General features: G+C 39.8%; 1 protein-coding gene across 1 annotated transcript in view; it reads right to left on the bottom strand.

The window, feature by feature from the left end:
- ANGPT1 (angiopoietin 1) overlaps positions 1-22629 on the bottom strand; it is a 196279-nt gene that overhangs the window by 56841 nt on the left and 116809 nt on the right. The window contains 2 exon segments of the mRNA XM_005287247.5: positions 7429-7530; positions 12427-12554. Coding sequence (XP_005287304.2) covers positions 7429-7530; positions 12427-12554 — 230 coding nt within the window.

The following is a 22629-nucleotide window of genomic DNA, read 5'->3' on the forward strand; positions in this document are numbered from 1 at the left end:
CACTGAAGAAAACATCTAATAATTCAGTGTTTTACAGCGGGGATGTCTTCCCAGAAGCCATAAAGAATAATCAGCTCCGTGTGCCTTAGCTGAGAATACGGAATGGACTTTGAATGTTTGTGAAAATTATTTTAGGATAAGGTCAGTAGACTTCTCCATTTCCAACACATTGTGTTATGCACAACATTCTTCTTATTGAAAATTATGTTCTGGTCTGTAGTTGTATCTTTAATGTCCTTCACAGCACCAAAGATCAGATATTTTGATAAAACAGTTTGTTAAAGTAATATGGTGATATATTTTTTGGGTGTTCAGAGTTAAAAATTGTAATTTACCTTCTAGAATGACTAAAATGAGACTGGAAAGTCAGTTTCAGCTCCAAATGCAGAACTGAATACCGTGATTTAAGCACGGGGGGGAGGAGGGAGGGGTTGCTAGGTAGCAACAACTTTTTATTTTAAGTGGATTAATCAAAACTTAAATTCCCCACTTCCCATACAAAGCCTGGGCAAACACAATTTATGCTGGGGTCATAAGGACAGAATCCAGATTTGAAGTACAGATCTTCAACAACTGCTACTTCTGCCTATGTGATGGAATATTAGCTGCTGACCCTCCGAGATCCCTATGTGACATCTACTGACCCTTCGCCAGGTCTGCATTAAATGCTACCTTCCATACTGCTTAACTGGAATGGACACAGAGCTCACTTCCACTGTAAGGTGCTGAGGTTCCTACAGAAGGCTACTCTGTTCAGACCCTTTCCTAGATACTACTGGATTTCTGTAGAAGGGAGAGCTCTGGATGGGCTCTCTATAAGTGTGTGTGGAGAGTGGAAAAAAAGGCAAACTGGGCTTGCTGCTTTAGCCAGCTTGTTACTTTGTTGTCAGAAAATAGTTTAGTTGTAAAATAACATTATGATCTGTTGTTTAGCCTGTTTCTTTAACCAAAAAGTAATCCAATCAATATCGGCAGTGCTCCAGTAAGGAGCGGGAGCTACATTAAGGTGATGTATGAATCATTATGTCATTAAACAAAATTTATTAGAAGCATAACATGTAAGGAATACTTAATAGTTTGCTTTATCCAACAGCTAACAGTTTTTTCTGTAAATGAACTTTTCCTGTTCTTTCTGATTTGAAAAGACCACCACATGGGTGTTGTTAACATACGTTAATAGTGTCATATTGAAATATTGTAGGCAGAGTAGACACATGAATATATAGCCACATATCAACACAATTCCTGAAACAGATGTTATCCAGTAAAATTTGTGCAGGGAGGACAGTACTAGATAGGATTTTAAAGCATAATTAAAGCATGACTGAGTTCAAACAAAAGAATATATGTAACTTTCCATTCAGTAGCAAAAATATACTATAAATTAAGGAAACAAATGTATTTTGCTTCCAGTGTAGCAGAAATCTTCCTTGGTACTTGATTCAAAAGATATGAATCTGTGATATGTGCCAGCTAGGGGGATTTGGGCCTGATCCAAAGCCTAGTGAAGTCAAATAGGCTTTGAATCCGTCCTTTAGATCAAGCTATAAAAAGTCATGCTTTAATTCCAGAGGTCCCAGGTTCATACTCTGGTGATAACTAAGATAAGTCACCATAAAAAGCTCTCACCCACTTACTTTCATACCATACCTATTATCACTGGGCACTACAAATCCTACTGGATTCTCTCCTCAGAACGAGAAATGAGAACATGCTTTCTCTTTCTATTACACCCACTGAATGCGACAAGTATCTGAGTAATCACTTCAGTTAAAACGACAAATGTTTATTTAGTAAGTGGTATGTCACACAATTCTTTATCAAGGAGGGGTTGATTTCCATAAAAGGCTATATTCAGAGAATATCTGATCCACATTCCAGGAACTAAAACTCATTTCCTAAAACCCACGTTATTTAGTAAATACTTGAAAGAAATGGGTCACTTCTACGTCTTATACCCCATTTGCTGAACATAAATACATTTTCTAACACATAAATGATTTATAATGCCTCCAGCATGAGAAATTTGAGCATATATATTAATATATACTACTTATAAAGTTGCAGCATAGTGTTTTTTTCCTCATTTATCCTTAGCTCACTACCATCATCTTATTGATTTTAACATGGTTTTCAAAAACCCTGCCTCATTTTCTTCAAGTACAGAACCAAGACTGTTTTGCCCCACACCCCCATTCATCTCTGTAAGAACCGCCCCTTTTCCCAGACTCCACTCTCACCCCCAAACCCCTCACTTTGCAGGCAGGATGCAGGCTAAATCACTCAAGTGCTGCTAGCCTTTCAATGCCCATCCCACAAATCTTCCACAAAGGACACTCAAGTTCTCCCATGATTTATTAGGAAAATAATCCCAGCGGTCTCAGCACATAGTCCAATGGGCTAAGCCTCCAGACACATGCAGGCAAGAGTGAAAACGGTGAGGACACAGCAAAGTGGCTTTGCCATGGGAATGCTCGCCCCTGCCTTGGCTAACCTGGGTGCTGAGACCTAGGTGCTAACCTGGGTGCTGAGATGCCAGGTTAACTCTGCAATATCATTTAGCCTCAGTGTCTCCTCAAGTGGCACTTCCCCAGTCACTTTCCCCTTCTCCAAATCCTTCCATCTTCTTTCCCCTCTTCTCAAATTCCCTTCATAGCTGCCTCCCTGTGTCTGGTGGTTCCCACATGTCCTAGACAGGCCCCTACTGCTCTGCAGACTCTCAAAGCCTACAGGGCTGGGGCTCAGGCTGGAAGGACCCAAGCCAGGGGGAGATGTGCCCTCCTTGTGACTGTGGCACCAGTCGATACACCCAGATCTGGGGATTGTATTTGGGCACACGTGCATAAAATTTTGTCAACAATTTACTTCTTTTGGATGTACCTGCTACTTCCTCTAGCTCATTTTTTGGGGAAAGAGAGAAAATATAGTAACTCAAACCAAAACAAATGGAAAAATCCCTGATTTTCATAAAATGGTAAAGTTAACAGATGGCTGTAAAGTTCAGTCTCCAGCTGTCCTGTAGGTATGTGTGTGTCTGTGTCCCACACACGAAGCATATTAGGCTCGCTAACTTCAGACTCCTATCAGAACTAAGGGTCTGATCCTGCAAAGTGCTGAGTGCAACTCCCATTGACATCAACATCATCAGCCTGTGATTCCATAATAACAGTTACTCCTAGTTTAGACAAAGCTTCCTGGTCTCCCATATAGCCTAAGACATCAGCGCTCCGAGATCTACATTGGCTGTCCATTGGTTTCCAGATGGAATTTAAAGTGTTGGCTATGACTAGCCTCTGACTAGCCTACCTGAGTGACCGCCTCTCTCCTGGCCAAACTGGCACATTTGTGGTCAATGCCACAAGCTAGATCACCCTCATTATAAAAAAAGAGGGAGCTGCTGATGTGTCTTCTCCATGAGGGCTTGAGGACTTTGGAATTTGCTCTGCCCCCCGGGTCTGAAATAGGCAGAACTGGGTGATCTTCCAGGCATGCTACAAAACACATTAGGGCTTTGGGAGAGGGCTGAGGGTGTGATCTTTGAACCTGGAAGGGAGTGGAAAGAAGATTTTTGTAGATGGCAGGCCAGCCAAGTTCCTATTAAAATAGCCATACTGGGTCAGACCAACGGTCCATCTAGCCCAGTGTCTTGCCTTCTGACAGTGGCCAATTCCAGATGCTTCAGAAGGAATGAACACAACCAGGCAATTTTGAATGATCCATCCTCTGTTGTCCAGTCTCAACTTCTAGCAGTTGAAGGTTTAGGGGCACCCACAGCATGGGGTTGTGTCCCTGACCATTGTGGATAACAGCCATTGATAGACCAGTCCTCCGTGAATTTATCTAATTCTTTTTTTAACCCAATTTTTTGGCCTTCGCAACATCCCATGACAATGAGTTCCACAGGTTGACAGTGCATTTTGTGAAGAAGTACTTCCTTTTGTTTGTTTTAAACCTGCAGCCTATTAATTTCATTGGGAGACCCCTAGTTCTTATGTTATGTGAAGGAGTAAAAAACACTTCCCTCTTCAGTTTTTCCACACCATTTGAAATTGTATGACCTCTATCATATCCCCTCTCAGTTGTCTCTTCTCTAAGCTGAACAGTCCAAGTCTTTTTAATCTCTCCTCATATGGAAGCTGTTTCATACCCCTAATCATTTTTGTTGTCCTTTTCTGAACCTTTTCAAATTCCAATATATCTTTTCTGAGATGGGGTGACCAGATCTGCATGCTTATGAGTCTCTTCCAAGCACTTACGGCAGTGGCAGTGAGGGTCACAATCAGGAATCGCATTACAACAGAAGTGGCAGAGCTTGAAATCCAGAGAGCATGGCATATCTCCAGTACCGGTACCCTGACTGGGTGCCAGACCCACACAAACAACAACAGCAAATATTTTTACACTATTCAACTAGCTAACTAACTACTAAAACTACACTAACTATACAATGGGCACTACTTACAGGTTTGACTAAAGACTTGCAGAAGCAAGGAAAGGGAGCTCTAGCACCTATCACGGGCAGTAGGAAGGAACTCAGAGGGGAAGGGGGTGGCTTTGCCCATTATGCCTGCATGCTGTGCTTAAGGCACCAGAGAGTGCTTGTGCTTCCCTGAGTGGTACTGCTAAGGGAAAAACTCTCTGACAACCATGCAGTGGAATACACATACATCTGAAGTGGAATGGACATGAGCAATCACTCAAAGAACCACCATGGATTTATATAGTGGTATCATGATATTTTCTGTTTTATTATCTATGCCTTTCCTAACATTCTATTCACTTTTCTGACTGCTGCTACACACTGAGTGGCTGTTTTCAGAGAACTATTCACAATGACTCTACAATTTTTTTCTTGAGTGGTAACAGCTAATTTACACCTCATCACTTTGTATGTATAGCTGGGATTATCTTTTCCAATGTGCATTACTTTGCACTTCTCAACATTGAATTTCAGCTGCCATTTTGTTGCCCGGTCACTCAATTTAGTGAGATCCCTTTGTAACCCTTTGCTGTCGGTTTTGGGCTTAGCTAGCTTGAATAATTTTGGATTGTCTACAATTTTGTCACCTCACTGTTCACCCCTTTTCCAGATAATTTATGAAAATGTTAAACAGCACCGGCTCTAGTACAGATCCTGGGGGACACTGCTATTTACCTCTGAAAACTGAACATAAGAACAGCCATACTGGGTCAGATCAAAGCTCCATCTAGCCCAGTATCCTGTCTTCTGACAGTGGCCAATGCCAGGTGTCCCAGAGGGAATGAACAGAACAGGTAATCACCAAGTGATCACCATCCCCTTTCACCCATTCCCCGCTTCTGGCAAACAACTGACCCATTATCCCTACTGTTTGTGTCCTATCTTTTAACCAGTTACTGATCCATGAAAGGACCTTCCCTCTTAGTCCACGGCTGCTTAATTTTCTTATGAGCTTTTGGTGGGAACATTCTCAAAGGCTTTTTCCAAGTCCAATACACTATATTGTCCATATGCATGTGGACATCCTCAAAGAATTCTAATATATTGGTGAGGCATACTTTTCCTTTACAAAAGCTGTGTTGACTCTTCCCCAACAAATTGTGTTCATCTATGTGTCTGATAATTCTGTTCTTTACTATAATTTCACCCAATTTGCTATTACTGAAGTTAGGTTTACCAACCTGTAATTGCCAGGATTGCCTCTGGAGCCCTTTTCAAAAATCGGCATTACATTAGCTATCCTCCAGTCATCTGGCATGGAGGCTGATTTAAGCAATAAGTTACACACCACAGTTAGTAGTTCTGCAGTTTCATATATGAGTTCCTTCAGAATTCTTGGGTGAATATCATCGGGTCCTACTGTCATATTACTGTTTAATTTATCAATTTGTTCCAAAACCTCCTGTATTGGCACCTCAATCTGGGACAGTTCCTCCAATTTGTTACCTAAAAAGAATGACTTGGGTTTGGGGATCTCCCCCTCATTCTCTGCAGTGAAGATTAATGCAAATAATGCATTCAGATTCTTCACCAAAGGCTCTTAAGCAAAGTAATCTGTCATGGGATAAGAGGGAACGTCCTCTCATGGATTAGTAACTGATTAAAAGATAGGAAACGTAGGGTAGGAATAAATGGGCAGTTTTCAGAATGGAGAGAGGCAAATAGTGGTGTCCCACTGGAGTCTGTATTGGGACGAGTCCTATTCAACATATTCATAAATGATTTGGGGAAAGGTGGCAAAATGAAGTTAATAGGTAGCAGGTTTAAAACAAAAAGGAAGTATTTTTTTCACAGAATGCACAGTCAACCTGTGGAACTCCTTGCCAGAGGATGTTGTGAAGGCCAAGACAATAACAGGGTTCAAAAAAGAACTGGATAACTTCATGGAGGACAGGTCCATCAATGGCTATTAGCCAGGATGGGCAGGGATGGTGTCCCTAGCCTCTGTTTGCGAGAAGCTGGGAATGGTTGATGGGATGGATCACTTGATGATTATCTGTTCTGTTCATTCCCTCTGGGGCTCTTGGGATTGGCCTCTGTCAAAAGACAGGACACTGGGCTAGATGGACCTTTGGTCTGACCCAGTATGGCCGTTCTTATGTTCACAATAGTCTTGTCTCCCTTAAGTGCTCTGTCAGTACCTTGATCATCCAGTGGCCCCACTGACTGTTTTTTTAAGTACATCCTGCTTCTCATGTACTTAATTTTTTGCTTTTAGTTTTTGTATCTTGTGTTGCTCTTTTCTTTCTTGGCCTGCCTTATTATACTTTTACACTTGATTCTTTATGCTCCTTTCTATTTTCTTCACTAAGATTTGACTTCCAATTTTTAAAGGGTGCCTTTTTGCCTTTAACTGCCTTTTTTACTCTGCTGTTTAGCCACTGTAGCATTTTTTTTTGATCCTCTTACCGTTGTTGTTTTTTAATTTCGGGTATACATTTAGTTTGAGCCTCTATTATGGTGTTTCTAAATAGTCTCCATGCAGTTTTCAGGCATTTCAGCCTTGTGACTGTTCCTTTTAATTTCCGTTTAATGACCTTTCTCATTTTAGTATAGTTCCCCTTTTTGAAATTAAATACTACTTTGGTAGGTTTCTTTGGCATTTCCCCCCTACAAGGATGTTAAATTACAATGCGGTTGCTATTACCAAGCGGTTCAGCTCACCTCTTGGACCAGATCCTATGTTCCACTTAGGACTAAATGAAGAATTGCCTCTCCCCTTGTAGGCTCCAGGACAAGCTGCTCCACGAAGAAGTCATTTAATGTGTCTAGAAATTTTCTCTCTGCATCCTGTCCTGAGGTTACATTTACCCAGTCAATACCCCTAATTACTTAATGCTGCCAGGGTTATACTGTAATGTTAATTGAGTGTTAGGGCACATAGAGCTTAAAATCTAATGGTTCAAGCGATTACTTTTCTAACTGTACTGTAAATTCTTCACCCTTACCATTTTGTATTCTTTCCAGCTTTTTTGAAAATCCAGACTCCCATCTTCTCGGTGTTGTATTACTGTCCATCCTCCTCCTGTGATCTCCATATTACAAAATACCTAGGTAATAATGAAAATAATTATACTAGTTTCAAATTTATGTCCACTCAAAAAAAAAAAAAGACAACTTTCCTTAATAGTCTTCCAACATTAGTACTTTTTCAGTTTATCAAGTATTACCTAGTGTAGCACAGTGTTACACAGGATAGGAAGAAATTATCATAAATACTTGCAGGAAAATGAGATACAGTGAAGCCAACATATAGAATAGATGATACATTATTTATAGGTGCTTTTATATCTTATTTAAATTCTGGTTGTAGCCACAATATACCGGGCAGTGTCCCAACACAGATAGTGACATAATCATTGCCCCAAAGAGTTTGCAATCTAAGAAGACAAGCAATATACAAAAGGTACAGATAAAGTGGAGAGACTAAGAATGGGGCCATGTGGGACTGTCCCTGGAGAATGTATGACCAGTACTGAAATTGTAGGACAGCATCCTACCATGATTTCACAATAAAGCTCTCATTGAGTTCCATATTTACATATAGAGACAGCAATGTGGCCTTTAAAGTTTTGCTGACAAATTAACTTTAGAATATTATCTCTTATAAAGTATATCCTTAAATATAACAAGACAATGCACATAATAATCACGACGGATATTTTGTGTTTTATGTATATACAGTAGTGCTTATAAATAACACAACTTTCACAAAGAATGCATCCTGTTGTGCATCCTTTCATTTTTCTTGGAATACTGCAAGGAAAGGTTAAAACTGTCATTATTATTATTTCTACTTTTCTGTTCCATCATTTTAACACTATTACTTGAAGCAATTTCCCCATTATTTTCATTATCAGATATATTTTCCCTATTGGCACTGTGATTGTTCCAGGTTTTCATTTCTGTGCTCTTTAACAAAGTTACATTTGCCTATGAAATAAGGTGTGCATTTATACAGAGAGTTGAAGAATTCTGATCAATCAGCCTAGTATTTTGTGATCACATCCATCAGCATGGACAATGTTGGCCAGTAATTTAATGTTTTTCTTTGTTCTATCAATTGATGGTCATTATCTGGATCCTTTAAATAAAAATTCTTATACATCAGTCAACCAAAGAAAAATAGTTCATCCTCAGACAAATCAGTTCCATGCTTTTCACTCTAAGCTGTATTGTTCATATTGATGCTCTGTGATTGCTTCATTGTTTGACTTTGCTAGGTCCCCTTGCACATGTAGGAGGAAAGGAGAATGTTGACCACTGCAGACACGTGAACCAGATTCAGAATAACAACTAAAGAAACATGATTTGTTAGACAAATATTTTGGCTCTAGTCCTCCTTCAGCAAAGATACTGAAAGTCAAACCATTTATCTACAGGATTTAGTTTTCTTAGACTTAGTCTGATTTTCAGTGAGCATTTCTAACTGATGGATGTACCTTATTCAAAATTCAAGTCTAGATCCCAGAAATCCAGTGTTCATTTTTCTAATGCATTAAGCCCTTATGTCTTGAGTGTTAATATTTTAATATGGAAAAAGACACATAATATATGATTTTCCTGTAATAGAAAGCCTTATAAAACAAGTTTTCATGTTCTTTGAGTGGTGTAGCATATTAAAAAGAGGGGTTGTATAGTGACAGAGGGATTTACAGCACCTAATTATGCATTAGCCATCATTGCGTGGTCTGGCACTTTCTATGATGGTGGATGTGAACACCTGCCACACTAACAGGAGTATCAAGTTGATTATCAATATTAGCTTTGCATAGTTCTAGCCATCAAAAGCCTTGAACTGGCTCCTGTCCCAGATAAGGTCAAGACATTCAGCCATTAAACACCTTTTAACATGTTTTGAGGTTTAATCCTGAACAAAAAAGAGGTGATATTTGAATAACTATTTTTATGCATCTATAGGTGGTGGACTTCTTAAGATGAGAATAATTATTTTTCTGTAGATTCAGATGAAGAGGACTCCAAATGGACTAAATATTTGCCTTTGCTTAGATGTATGGATGAAAAAACTACTATTTCATAACACACATTGGTTTAATTACACTCATTTTAGATTTATGGATTAAACAAATTTTTTGCTTTAAAACAGTCTTTTGGAGACAAACACAGATTTTTTTTAAAAAAGGTGATAATGTACTGCTGTCCTTAAATGTGTTTATGAAGAATAAGAACATAAGAACAGCCATACGGGGCCAGACCAATGGTCCATCTAGCCCAGTATTTTGTCTTCCGACAGTGGCCAATGCCAGGTGCTTCAGAGGGAATGAACAGAACAGGTAATCATCAAGTAATCCATCTCCTGTCATCCATTCCCAGCTGCTGGCAAACAGGCTAGGGATACCATCCCTGCCCTGATGGACCTATCCTCCATGATTTTTATCTAGATCTTTTTTGAAACTTGTTATAGTCTTGGCCTTCACAACATTCTCTGGCAAAGAGTTCCACAAGTTGACTGTGTGTTGTGTGAAGAAGTACTTCCTTTTGTTTGTTTTTAACCTATTGCCTATTAATTTCAGTTGGTGACTCCTAGTTCTTGTGTTATGTCAAGGAGCAAATAACACTGCCTTATTTATTTTCTCCACACCAGTTTTGATTTTATGGATCTCTGTCATATCCTTCCTTAGTTGTCTCTTTTCCAGCCTGAAAACTCCCAGTCTTATTAATCTGTTCCATACCCTTAATCATTGTGTTGCCCATTTCTGTACTTTTTCCAATTCCCATATATCTTTTTTGAGATGGGGTGACCACAGCTGCACACAGTATTCAAGATGTGGGTGTACCATAGATTTATATAGAGGCAGTATGATACTTTCTGTCTTATCTATCCCTTTCTTAATGATTCCTAAAATTCTGTTAGCTTTTTTGGACTGCTGCTGCACATTGAGTGGCTCTTTTCAGAGATGTTTTCCGCAATAACCAAAGATATCTTTCTTGAGTGGTAACAGCTAATTTAGAACCCATCATTTTATATGTATAGTTGGGATTATGCTTTCCAATGTGCATTACTTTGCATTTATCAACAGTGAATTTCATTTGCCATTTTGTAGTCCAGTCACCCAATTTTGTGAGATCCTTTTGTAACTCTTCCCAATCTGCTTTGGACTTAACTATCTTGAGTACCGGTAGTTCTGTATCATCTGCAAATTTTGCCACCTTTTTGTTTACCCCTTTTCTCAGATCATGTATGAATATGTTGAATAGGACTGGTCCCAGTACATACCCCTGTGGGACATCACTATTTACCTCTCTCCATTCTGAAAACTGCCCATTTAATCCTACCCTTTGTGTCCTATATAATAACCACTTACTGATCCATGAGAGCCATCTATCAACTAAAACACTTCATGGCTCCAATACAGTGCCCACTAAAATCAGTGACTTGAATGGCCATTGGATCAGGAACTACAATAGTATGGTATAAAGAATAACTAAGTATCCTCAGTAATTTAAAAGTAAACAGTTTAAATGTATAATATTATGCACAACTCAGAATAAAGGCTCAGAATACTGTTGCACGTCTAATTATTTCAACACCTTAAATATGTCTACACATTTAAGAGGAAAAATTAAAATAATTAAATAAATACAACTTGAAAAATGATGACTAACAAAGGGGTGGGAATGGGGGTCTGAGCAGGACTGATAATCATCTGTAAATATCTGAAGGATGTAATCAGCAAAGAGGCAGAGAAATTGACAGTAATGTTGGTATGAAACTAAGCAAAGAAAACGACTAGAAAATGATAAAATGTACTAGCCCACTTAGTGCTTGATCCCACATCCCTTAAGACAATAGGAGTTTCCCCATTGTCTTTAGTGGACATTGTATCAGGCCCTTGCTACCAGAGATAGACAGACACAAGAGCCAGCAGAATATATATATATATATATACTTTTCTTGCTGAAACAGAAAGAAAACTAAAATGCAGCCTCTCTGAAAAACCAAATGGAATAGTTTCTGGGCTGACTGTCCTGACTGCATTGGATAGCTCTTCGAATCAGGGACACCAGAGAAATAAAACATGACTTCCACAATGTGACTTTCCCTATCTTACCTCTCCCAATGCTAATCTCAAACTAAACACACCAAGATCAGTAACCTAGTAAAGCTTGCGGATATTCAGTTAAAAGTTTGCAACGAAGCTTCCATGGACAGCTTGTGAACTTGAACAAAACTAATGCAAGTGCAACTCACTGTCAATTTGCCAGTGTGGACTTGCATCTAGGTTATTTTCAAGTCCTTTAGAATTCCAGTTTAACAGTTTCCACACCTCTATTCAGGTCACTCTAATCCAGCTTGATGACATCTAAGAAGATTTTCCATTTTTCATTATAGACATCTCAAATATCTTGAGTATTCACCTTTCATATATCACTATATCAATATTTGCCTTAACAGTCTTCTTCTAGTGTTGGTTTATCCTTTCCCCCATGTCTCATCCTGAACAACATTTCTGGAATGTAATCGGAACTATTTATCAGTGATTCATTACTAACAGATGATCATTTTTTGACAATGGATCATTGATTAATAAAATGTGATCTCTTGGGTATCCCTGAATCTCTCCTTGATCTTCAGAGACATGTATTTCTGACAGAACTGCCTGCCAGGTGTCTGACTCAACTGTAGAGTCCATGCATTTGCCGAGGGGTAGAAGACAAATCATGTTTTGGGGGTGTATGCTCAGATTTAGGGAGGATCCTCAGCTAGTGGAGAAAAAGGATGTGTTGGGACTCACTCCAGGCAAGATACTCCATTTACTTCACCTTCCAGTATTTTTCTAAGGGTGAAGGTGAATCAAGTGATTATATTAATACAGCTCTTTGCCAGTGTAAAGATTCCATAACCATGCAGAATGCTCCCTCACGCCAAGAGCAACATCTACATCAACAAGCAAAAACAAACACAAATTCATATATTTTTTTACCTTTTTAGGCTCTGAGACATTATTAATATAAATAGTGTAGACCCCACTTTTGTTAAAACCAGCTTGGTACACATCTGCACAGTCTCTGAATGGCTTGTCCTCCTCTCTTTTTGCATTCTTTAGTAAAACTGCAAAACATAAAATACGATAATGCAGGTTACAATAACAACCTTAGGAATTACTATACAAAACGGCTTTATTTCTTGTTAGCTTTTCCACTTCATTCTAAGCTAAACCTAAGTATTACGCCCGTTATACCTACATAACACCTCAGTATTAGACATTACACCTAAATATTAGTCCTTACATGTCCAACGCATTTTACAAACCGCAAATACTTAATAATTAACATGTCCCTTTGAGGGAGGTAACAAATTATTATTATCCCTATTTTAATGATAAGAGTACTGAGGTGAAGAGGCAAAGGCCCAGATCCTCAAATGTTTTTAGGCAGAACACCCATTGATTGCAATGAGAGTTAAGTGTCAAAATATGATGGTTTATATGACAGCATGTTGGCCATGTAATATGTTCTCCTGCTGTCCTGTTCAAAAAAGATATTTATATATCAGTCCAGCAAAGAGACTTTCTCAAGGCCATGGAGCCAGTCATCATTGGCAAAGCCAGGAATAGAACCTATGACCACTTGATTCTCCAATCTCTGCCCATTCCTCAGACTGTATTGCTTCTTAAATAGCATAAATCACTGAAAACAATAGTGTGAAAACCAAAAATTTCCCACCTACAAACTGCTATTAAAGGTAATCTGTAAAAAATGGATGTTACCTTAATAAATAGTTTTAATGGTGAGTTTTAATTTCTAGGTTTATTTCATGTTGTGACATTCCAACAACAAAGCAAAAAAACTTAATATTCCAGCTACAGCATAGCACTTGATTCTGCACATCACAGGGTACGAAGTATTGTGCATGAGTGTGAGATTAAGAGATGAGGAGAACATGGTGTGCCGGCAACCCCAATCCTGCACACTGCTAAATTGGCCAGGAAGTAACTCCTCCCTAACAGAAGGAGTAAGACCTAAGAGGGGAACCTGTAACTCTGCAAAAAAACAGGGGCTTCTTGACCCAGTCCAGGAACACAAGCTTTAAGCACTGGAGTAGTCCCATTGAAATCTATGAGACTACTCATATGCGTAAAGTTAAGTATGTGCTTAAGTGCTTTGCAGGATCCAGGCCAGAGTTCTCAGCACCTTGCAGTATTAAGCTCCACAGTGATGAGGACTATATAAATACATATGCAAATTGCATTGAAGTTCTCTATAGACATGCCCATTGTCTGTCTGCAATCCACCTCTTTTTCACTTTGGGCATGGGAGAGTAAAGAGTGGGTGCAAAAGGAGCTAGCGACTTACTCCTTCTCAATGAAGAAGACAGCACTGTGTAGTTAGGACACAAGTGATGTGCCTCCACTTCCACTAGAGTAACAACCTTGCACTGCTGTTGCACACCACACAAGGTTCAAGGCTGTATGTTAAATATATAATGATACTAACACTTTGCACCTATATATGCCACCTTCCATTTGAGCATTTTAATGAACCTTACGGGCAATAATTCTAGCATCACAAATTCCTATGAGATAGGTGGTAGCTATTATTAATCCCTTTTCGCAGATGAAGAAACAGAAAGCTAGAGCGGTTAAGTGACTTGCCCAACATCACACACAGGAAGTCCTTGGGAGAGGCAGAAATAGAACCCAAGATTTCTAATGCCCAATCAGTTGCTTTAACCATAAGACCGTCCTTCCTCCCCACGTAGAGGATGTATACTGCATTTCACAAAACTACTCTTATAGACAGCATTTGCATTTTGTCTTGAATAAAACAGATTTAAGTTGCTGTGTTTTTTTCTTTTAAAATTTGAATTTTACAACAAAAAGGTGGATTTATTTTTCTTTTGAGTTAATTTATGCATCATCTCTTTCCTCTCTTTTTCCATAGCGTCCATAAAAGTAACTCCTGGCTCACATACATCTGTGAACTCTAGTTGGAAAAGAAAGTTCTTGGAGACTTGGCCCTATTAGGAAAAGAAAAGTGGTGTTAGTGACTCAGTAGGTGACACACTTCCCTTTGAGTCCGTGCTGCATTAGGGCCTCAGCATGGTATTAAGTAACAATGCACTCTTGCAGGTGCCATTTTTCAGATGAGACATAAAACTGGGCACTGGCAATTTGTGTTCATTAAAGACTGAGTGGTATTTTTTGTAAGTAGAGGAGTATTAGCTTCAATGGCCAAATTCCAACTTGAGTAATTACTTGGGATCTGAGCCAAAGGCCACTGAAGTCAAAGGAAAGACTCCCATTGACTTCAGTGGACTTTAGATCAGGTCCATCTTGCTGACCCTGAGTTTTTCAAATTAGAGAAGTTAGCCTTCCTTGCTGAGTCAGAGTCACTACTGCTTCCATCCTAAAAGTGACAACATTGCAATGTACATCTATGTAATACACACACGGAGATCATCTTACCTGCCTCTCCTCCCACACACACAATCTGCCTAAATTCATGGAGTCACATTCATACTTCCCATGGTACCAAACATGTGAACAAACGCATTCATAAATTCTGCAAAGACTAAATGAGTTAATCCCAAGGTGCTAATTATGTCTTCATATGACAATGCCAATAAATGCCAGATGAAAGGAAGCTGTATGTTTTTTGTACAATGGTGATTTAAATGAACAGAAATGTAGAGATTTCTGCAATTAATCTTTATATTTTCATACTCTTAATAATATCCTACATGCTTGTACTTAATCTACTTTTAATGTCCAACAATTATTCCATAGCAAAAGAAGATTCCTAATGATCTTCATGAGAGTGAAAGGCCAAAAGGAGAAATCCTTATTCACTATATGTTCAGGAAATATTCATTGGCCAAATTCTGGCTGCTATATGTACGCAGGTGTCCATAAAAAACAATGGGGGCCGAAGTCGTCTCAGGTTAGAAATCTCCCTACCTAGTTACGGTGTTTCCAAAAATTTGAGGAGAGGGTTGTCTGTAGATCCACCTCTACCTGTAACAGAAGCCAGAGGGTCTAGAAGCAGGGGCAAGGTCTAGAGCAGAGATTCTCAGTCTATGGGCTGCACCTGCCTGGGAAGGTGTGGGCGTGGGCCAGGGGAGGTGCCAGTTGCCTGTATTTTGGGCAGAGGTATAGTGCTGCCAGAGAATATCCAGAGCACTGCTAAGCCTGGAGGTGGGCAGAGGGAGCCGGGAGGTTTGGATGGGGCCAGTCATGGGATTTGCACACCAGGGGAAGCAGCTTGCAGGGCCTCCCCTGCTCCACCCCCTGCTCTCCTCCCCAGCTCAGCCCTGTCCACTGTAGAACAGGGGTTCTCCTACTTCATCTTCCCCAAGCATCACAGGGCCTCCTGGGCCCTCCATCTAGTCCCTATGTTCTGCTCTCCTTCCCCATCCCCTCACCTTGACCCAGCCCTGCCCTGGCCCTGGGGCTCCCCTCCATACCCCAACCCTGACCCTGTCCAGCCCTGTCCTCTCCCCAGGGATTCCCTCCATCTCCCCACCTCATCTCAGCCCTGCTCCATCCCAGGGACTCCCCTCCACCCCATGCATCCCCAGAGCTCAACCCTGCCTTGCAATGGTATTGGGGCTCTCCTCTATCTCCATGGCTCCAAGGTTGTGACCACTGATGAGCTTCTGAACCATAGACAGATGCAGTCTGTTATACCAATGGCCTACTCTTGTATATAACAACCTTCATTTGGGACCCAGCATGGTGATGAAGAACTTACCCTCAGTGGCCAGTAGCATGCCACCAAAACACACTCTATCCTCAAAAAAACCCAGCCTATTCTATCTGTTTTTGAAAATATATTTCTTACTGCAAGATATGTGTCACCTGATCAGCAAAAGTGGAAAACCTGGGAAGTGTATGGCAAAATGTATAGTACATTGAACTACCATACAAACCATGCTACAGCTATCACACACTGAACACAAGCAGAGACACAAAACCGTGAGGTCATTCCAACTGAGCTGAACCCTCAAGATAAAAACATCTTTGGAATATGGAAACACAGAAAAAAGCAACTCACAATCCTGTACAGCAAAAAGAATCAGTTAAAGCTCCATCTGTTCTCTCTTGTTTGACATTTATATTGCAAGCTCTTTTGAGCAGGGTCCTGCTATTTGTTCTGTAATTCTGCAGGACCCTAGCCAAGTAGGAGCCTGTCTCCTGACTAGGGTTCCTAAGTGCTACACTAGTTAGTAAGCAGTAAGAGTAAAAATAGCTAAACACCACAGAGGACATAGCCAGTGCTACCACTTTAAAGTTGTAAAACTATAAAATACTACTTTTAAGTGAGGAAATATTTAATCAGTTGCCTACATACTAAAATGATGGGCACTTCAGAAATTTGATAGATGGATAAAAGCAATAATAGCTAAGGCTCCGGGTTTGTCACGGAGGTCACAGAAGTCACGGATTCTGTGACTTTCCATGACTGGCTGCTGCTGGGGCAGTCTCGAGTCCCCCTACCCTCCAGCTGCAGGAATTTAGGTGTGAAGGGACTCAGGCCTGGGGATTGGGGTGTGGGGTGGTGCTTTCTGGGGGGACTCCCTGGAAGGGCGTCAGGAACTCCCCTCCCTCAGCTCCTAGCTCCACTTGCTGCCTCCGCTCACAGGCACTTCCCCCGCAGCTCTCATTGGCTGTGGTTCCCAGCCAATGGGAACAGCAGAACCAGGGCTTGGGGAAGAGTGGAGGAAGCATGTGAAGCTAGGAGCTGGAGATCACCACTTCCCAGGAGCCAGGTAGAGAAACTGGCCCATCCCCACCAACACCCCTTCCGGCACCTGCGGCACTCCCTGGGCCATGAGACCCCTCCAAGCACCTCCGTTGCCCTCCCTGAGCAACTGTGGCGCCCCCAGCACCGCCCCCCCCCCAAGTTGTCATGGACAGGTCACTAGCTGTGAATTTTTATTTACTGCCCGTGACCTGTCCATGACTTTTACTAAAAATACCATGACTAAAACGCAGCCCTAATAATAGTGCACTAAGCACAGTGAAAATCAAAAGATAAGGTTAAAATCTAGTAAATATACTTGAAGGGTTTTGTATTTCTGAATGGGAACCTTTCAGATTTGATCATAATTTCCATAGCTGACTTTGCTTTCAAAAACTACGTTAAGACTATTAAATTGACTATTACTATGACATGTTGAGATTTCTCCTACTTACGTAACCAACTGGTCAATGTGTATTACAAGTCCTCCCCTGTGCTAATCCACAAAAGAGATGAGTTGTTACACCCCACAGCTACGGAACATTGGCTCTTTAGCTATAGCAGCTCATGCTTTCAGCTCTGGAGGCTCCCCGTTCAATTCACTGTGTGCCAGCCAATATGGTAGCCATCACATAAGTCAGGGCTTGTCTGGGATTCAAATTGCTGTAGGACAAGCTTTTTGTTGAGCAAAGGAATTAGGTAACCCATTGGTGAGCATGTGTTACAGGATCCCCTCTGAGCTAGTCCATGGAGTTTATGAGTTGCTATATCTGGAGCCACAGCTCTTTAGCTGGGGACTGAATTAACTCATATCTTCGGTGGATCTGAACAAAGGAGGTCCTGTATTGCACACACACCACTACTATACAATTTATACTGGGACTTTAATTTCTGTTCTGGGATGTCAAAAGTAACAGTTAAAAAAATCATTGGTTCTGGTTCTGGTTTATAACTGATCAAATATTACTTAGTTTTTTGTAATATATCTATATATTTTAGGGATTAAAATATCTGCCACCCATCACCATAATATCAGAGCGTCTTCCTCTTGTAATCAATAGCAATAGCAAAGACCCTAGCAGGCTACCTGGAGTCTCTTGTGTTTGTTAGTGATTCAGGAGTAGGAGGCGGTGTTGGTGTTGTGTCATTCTTATGGTGGAAAGGCTTCATGTGATAATGATTTTACCTGTGTGGTATTCTACTGCCGTATACCCACAAACAGATCTCCCACTAATATCATAGTAGAATACAATTCACATTAATGAAATTAGGCTAGTAAAAGGTTAATTTAAGAGGTATATCAGGAAATGATGATGAAATTAGACTATGCAACTATTTTCCAAAGGAAGCTGATGGGAGCCCCATCACTTGAGGAGTTTAAAACTGGACTAGAAAAAGTACTATAGCCTATGGCCCAAGCCCTGTAAATAGGTCTGTGACGCAGGGCCAGAAAGGGTCACACAACTAGCAGGCTAATTGACCTAAGTTCAACCTTTAGAGACATATTAGTAGATCATGATTGCGAGTTTTGTGTGTTTACATATATATTGCTAGACGTTGACAATGTAACCAAATGGTTCCTGTCTATCCTCCAGCTGTTTAGCGTGGGTTAGCCCTAGAGGACATATTGAGTTTGGAAATTACAGCAGTTTCTACTACTTTTTGAAACTTAAAGCTCTATCTCATTTGTGTGTATATTTTTACCTGATTTCACCTTGTAAATAACACTCACTTCTTTTTCCTAGTTAATACACCTTTATTGTAGGATTGGCTACAAACCCTTTCTTTGGTGAAAGATCTAGGGTGCACTTGACCTGGGGTAAGTGATTGGTCCTTTGGGACTCGAAGTAACCTGAATATTATTGTGATTTTTGGTATAAGAGATGATTTATCACAAAGGCAAGCTTGCCTAGGTGGCGAGGTAGATCAGGGTACTCAAGGGGACTATCTGTGACTCCATGTTAAGGCTTTTATAGTGCTTGAGGAGTTCATACTTGATACTTGGTTGGTCAACTCTAATTGTAGAACACACAACCAATTTGGGGTTTGCGCCGTGTTTCTTAACAGTGTGCCCTGAGGTTGGCACTTCGGGGTCATGAGCCATTCCAGACATCCTGACAAATTCAATGGAAGTTTTGGCAGAATAGATCTTGCGTTAAAACTGCAGGATTTGGCCTTGAAGTGAGACAGGTATTTAAAATTTGGGGGAAAGTAGAACACAGTGTGAATTTAGGGCCAAATTCTATAGTACATAGTCAGATACAAGCCACTGCCGAATCACTGAGAGTTTTGAAAGAATAGGACTGCAAGATTTGGCCCTAAATTTAATCATTCAGAGCACATGAGGAGTTAAAGTATTATATGCTATAAAAAACCCATGGCCTGATTCTGATAGGTGCTGAACACATTGGCCTGATTCTCAGCTGGTGGAAATTGGCCTAGTGCCATTAAAGTCAAAGGAACTATGCTGATTTCCTCCAGCTTGGATTGGATTCAATTCAATACTGGTTTCAGAAGGAGTTGAGCATGTTCCTCACATCTCAGAATTTGAGACCCTTATTCATTTAAGTTAAAGAAAGAAAGAAAGAAAGAAAGAAAGAAAGAAAGAAAGAAAGAAAGAAAGAAAGAAAGAAAGAAAGAAAGAAAGGTTTCACTGATTACTTTCCTGAAATGAACATTTATAAAAGAGTTTTAGCAGCTGAAGAGAAAATCACATTCATTACCCCCCCACACCAGTCTGAAGTGAGAAAAACAAACAAAGCCATAAAAAGAACACTCAGCTGTCTAACCACCTATCAACTACACCATATATAAAAATATGCCCCTTCTTTCTTCGCAGAAATAGACTTGGTCTTGTAAAACTATTTTAACACACTCAGCTTTCACCCTCTTTGGACCATAATTATTTGCTACCTAATAAATTGTCAACAGTTATCAAGTTTGTTTTCCAATACATTTTGCCTTGGCGACTGCTAAAAACAATAATACTTAAATTCACAGTGCATTTGAAAAAGATCACTTAGGAATATCATGAAGTGGTCCTCATTAAAGAGTTTTAAATAGAATGCCTTATGGCCCATTTACAAAGATAAAAAGACACTTAATTATCCAGCTGCAATATAATTCTGCAAGTTTCTGCCTGAGACAGCAAATTTGTGAGTAACCAGCCATTCATTGAGAACTGAAAAATTGAAGGATACTTTTACAAACTGCTACAAGAGAGATAAAGGTACAGACTTTGTTTAATATCTTGTGTCCCTATTTCTTTAAGTCATTTAAACTTTTTCCACACAGACACCCTAATGTTCATTTAATTTTTCTGACTGAACCATGATATTTACACAAAGGAATGTTTCATTAACAAGGCAAAAAGTGACATTGTCAATGTTGTTAGTTGTTTCATGTATGTTAATATTCCATGTAATGTCTTCAGCATGAGTGAATAATAGTGTTTTCACAAGACAGATCTGAGAGAGATTAGATATTGGTTATGTTCTCTGAGACTGGATGGGCAATTGATTTCAGAATTAGCAGTTAACTGAAATGAGGAAAAGATAAAACTATTAAGCCATTTCTGCTCCAACACTAATAAATATTGACCGCTAGCTGTCACCACATGCAAGTTAGCATAGGTACAACAGCTGAATCCTGGCTTGTCAAGTGAGTCACTGACAGAAATACTAGATACTGTACATTTTAGCTGCTTTATTTCATTACTGTTCCTTTACTAACCTGCAGTCTGAAGAGATCACAATACCTAACTACTCTGCTTTGTTATAATTGGCTATAGTTCATAATTTGGGAAGAAAATTTGCCCGTACCTGAGAGGCTGTGAAGTTTTTATTTGTAGCTATTATTATTTATCATCATTTATATTGTTTTTTTTTAATGTACAAAACAAGAGATACTTATCAGAGCCCTCTCGGCAGCTCTTACACATACTACAACAATAAATCAAAAAAGAAACAGCAGTCCTATATCATCTGATACCAGATAACCAAGAAACACACACACACACACACACACACACACACACACACACACACACACACACACACACACACACACACACACACACAGAAGTGCTGATGGTGCCCATAGTGCTCTACATAGCTAAATTGCACCTATGGAGTCCTGACTCAGACTGTGTGATCATATCATGCACTTCATGTGGGCTGACCCCTACATCCCCATGGAACACATCCAAGTCAGTGGGGCTGCACACAGACAGAGGAGTCTACCAAAATCTGAATGGCTCTCATTGTGAAATCTAGACCTACATTTGTGCACAGCTTTCAGACTAGGAATACTATGAGCTTTGGGAATTCTATGTGAAAAACTCATTAAAACTTATTCAGAAGGGGATATTTTTATTTCTCTTTTTTGAATATAAAGCTACTTTTTTTTGTAAACATTAGATTCCAAACACACATTTTCTTTTTGGGGAATGCATTTTTAAAAAACATTAATGCTTCAGATGTTACTTCTTTGACCCCTTTAACATTCATTGATTATTTTTTTTAAAAGTATAACCAGTTATCTATAGATTATGAACCTCTAAAAGAGTGGAATCTCCGTCATTGCAGGTTTTTAAGAACAGGTTAGACAATGGCCTCTTGATGTTCCTTCCAGTCCTACACTTCTGTGACTCTATGAAAATAGAGCAGAGGGCAGCTTTTATGCTCTTTACACACTCACTAGGCATCCAAAAGTAATTTGCTTCTAACTATGGGGATCACTGTCAGGTTTAAAGATAAAAGAGATAATGTGACATGCAGAATATCTTGGACACAGGAAGTAAAGTCAGAAGACATGGGTACTGTTCCTAGCCCAGGCACTGAGCCATTGTGTGACTTTGGCAAGTTACTTAATTTCTCTGTTCTTAATTTCCCCATGTGTACTTAAAAAAGAATGAGATGGGGGAAAGTAATTAAACTTACCACTTTTATAAAGTGTTTTGATATTTATGGATGAAGAGTGCCAAGTTTTATTAATAATTGCAAAGTGTTATTTATTATGAGTAATAACATTTAAGTCAATTTGTTTCCAGCACTGCTTATCTACCTCACAGCTACAATCAAAGTAATCTTATAGATGTCAGTGAAGCAGGAAAGAAATGAATTTTGTTTCTTCCAAAAAAGAATGTGTCACTGGATGCGTTCTGTGCTACAGGTCCCTGTCTAGCTGGCAAAGTTCCAGCTGTGCTGCAAAACAAAACAAACAAAAAACTTTTGGCTCAGTGGTGGTAAGGTTGGGCTGGGCAGTGGAGTCCACAGTTTAATGAGAGGAACAAATAATTAGGGAAATGGTGCTAGCCAGAGAAGAAAGTAATTAAATCTATTGGCATTTAAAAAAGGGGTTTCAGAAGAATACAAATGTTCTTGTCTATGTCATTCAATCCATTTCCTTTTCCATTCTGACCATATTAACCACAAGAACTCTCA

This window comes from Chrysemys picta, chromosome 2 (genome assembly GCF_011386835.1).
Source record: "Chrysemys picta bellii isolate R12L10 chromosome 2, ASM1138683v2, whole genome shotgun sequence".
NCBI lineage: Eukaryota > Metazoa > Chordata > Testudines > Emydidae > Chrysemys > Chrysemys picta.